The sequence below is a fragment of the Acanthisitta chloris genome, unplaced genomic scaffold, assembly GCF_000695815.1.
Source record: "Acanthisitta chloris isolate BGI_N310 unplaced genomic scaffold, ASM69581v1 C16683928, whole genome shotgun sequence".
NCBI classification, from domain to species: domain Eukaryota; kingdom Metazoa; phylum Chordata; class Aves; order Passeriformes; family Acanthisittidae; genus Acanthisitta; species Acanthisitta chloris.
In genome coordinates, this window is record NW_008703129.1 from 1 (window position 1) to 1,786 (window position 1,786).

The 1,786-nt window shown below is 42.0% G+C and overlaps 1 protein-coding gene across 1 annotated transcript; it reads left to right on the forward strand.

Annotated features, from left to right (window-relative positions):
* Window positions 1-1,528: 1,528 nt before the first annotated feature.
* Window positions 1,529-1,656, forward strand: LOC103810421 (BET1 homolog; the record flags this gene model as incomplete). Its single annotated transcript, XM_009083315.1, has 1 exon — window positions 1,529-1,656. A coding segment is annotated over one exon (128 nt), but the record flags the coding sequence as incomplete, so codon positions are not given.
* Between the last annotated feature and the right edge of the window lie 130 nt (window positions 1,657-1,786).

Here is a 1,786-nt window from a genome sequence, read left to right on the forward strand (position 1 = left end):
AAAAAACCCCAACCCCCAACTATTATAAATTTATTACAAATCTCTTGGCGGAGTTCCTGCCGAGTGTTTTGAGCAGCTCAGGCCTCGTTTTTCAACCAGCAGTTCTGTTGATGACTGTAAATAACCTTTGAACTTCCCACGTCATGTCCTGCAGCCACGTGGGTGCTGTGACTGCACTGTGAAGCTTAGGTGATGTTTATGCCTTGGCAGTTTATGAATGAGTTCTGGGGCTTTCTCCCAGAATGTATTTAGGTGGTAGCAAATGCCATATGGCTAAACCTGGTGTGTCTAATGCCACCCTGGATTCACTTCTACACTTTAGATTTGTGTTGTGTAAGAGTATTTTCACAAGAGAAAACAAGTCTTGGGTATGCTTCTTAGTAGATAAGAGAGGCGTTGGGATGTTTATCATAAAATGGTGGGCAGTTATGGTGCTTAAGTCTTCAGCCCTTCCATCTGTCAGACTAACAGTTCCTGGGTGTGAACTGAGAGGGGTTGGACTGGAGGTGACCCAGCTCAGTGTGCTGTTTCTGAAGAGGTGATAGGTGGTTGTGCAAGGAGTGCTGAAGAAAGAGCTCGCCTTCTTTTAGGTTGTCTCTGGCAAATAAATGCCTTAAGGATCATCCTGAAACTACTTTTTAAAAAAAAATCTGCCGGAAGGTCAAGCAGAAGACTTAAATGTTGGTTATCATCTGCAGTAAAATTTCCTGCTTTACCTGTCAGTTCAGAATGTATTTTTTATTTAGTAGGGTGGAAACAGAAGCTTCCAGAAGTCACCACCTACCTGGTATCTCTTTTTTAGCCTTTAGTTATGTTATGGCCATGTCCCTATTACATGTCAATTACATGTTTTCAAATCCTAGATTTGGGGTCTAAGACTGATTTTTGTCTTGACTGGACATGGCTTTAATTCTCCTATGCCCATGCTGCTGTCCAACTGCTGTCTGCAGGAGATCTGTAGGAAGCAAATGTGTGGAACTGAACAGCTTTCATTCCCTAATGCCCCTCATACTCTGCTGAGTCAGTTGCCTGGATGGCAGTCCTGAAGCTCCATCACTCAAAAAGCACAGGCAGGAGCAGAAATAGAACTGCAGAATGTTGACTTAAAACAGCAGTGCTGTGCTCAGAGGCCTGGCTTCTGGTCTGAGGTCTTGTTTGTGGACAAGCTCATAAGGATCAGAGTATGCCTTCTTTAAATATGTGGTCAAGTGATACTTATCTTTGCTAGAGAATGATCTCAACTTTTCCTATTTTCAGTTCAGTTTACCACATTTAGTGTGGTTTCAGTGTTTCCTTCACACATCCATGTAATGCCTGGGTTGATTTCCATAGAACTTGTCTGAAAACACTCCCTGGGAAAAAAATTAATAGTACTAAATTACAGCTGTTCCTCAGTTTTACTTCTTTTATTTGCATATGAAAAGGTGACTTAGGCATTTTGAAAAAGGTTGAGTCTCTGTCTCAGGATCATGTGGAGCACTTGCTCCAGTGATGCCTTCTGTCTGCAACTACTGACTTGTGTTTCCAGGTGATGGAGCACCTGCAGGCAACTATGGCTACACCAACAGTGGATACAGTGTTTATGAAGAAGAGAATGACAGGCTAACAGAAAGTCTGCGTACAAAAGTCAGTGCCATTAAATCGGTAAGTATTTAGTTATAGTGGTATCATCACATTTACTGAGTTACATTATATGAATCAGTGAAACAATAGACTTAATTTAAAACATGAATTTAATACCGTGGTGGGTTAACCCTGACTGGGTGCCAGGTGCCCACCAAAGCTG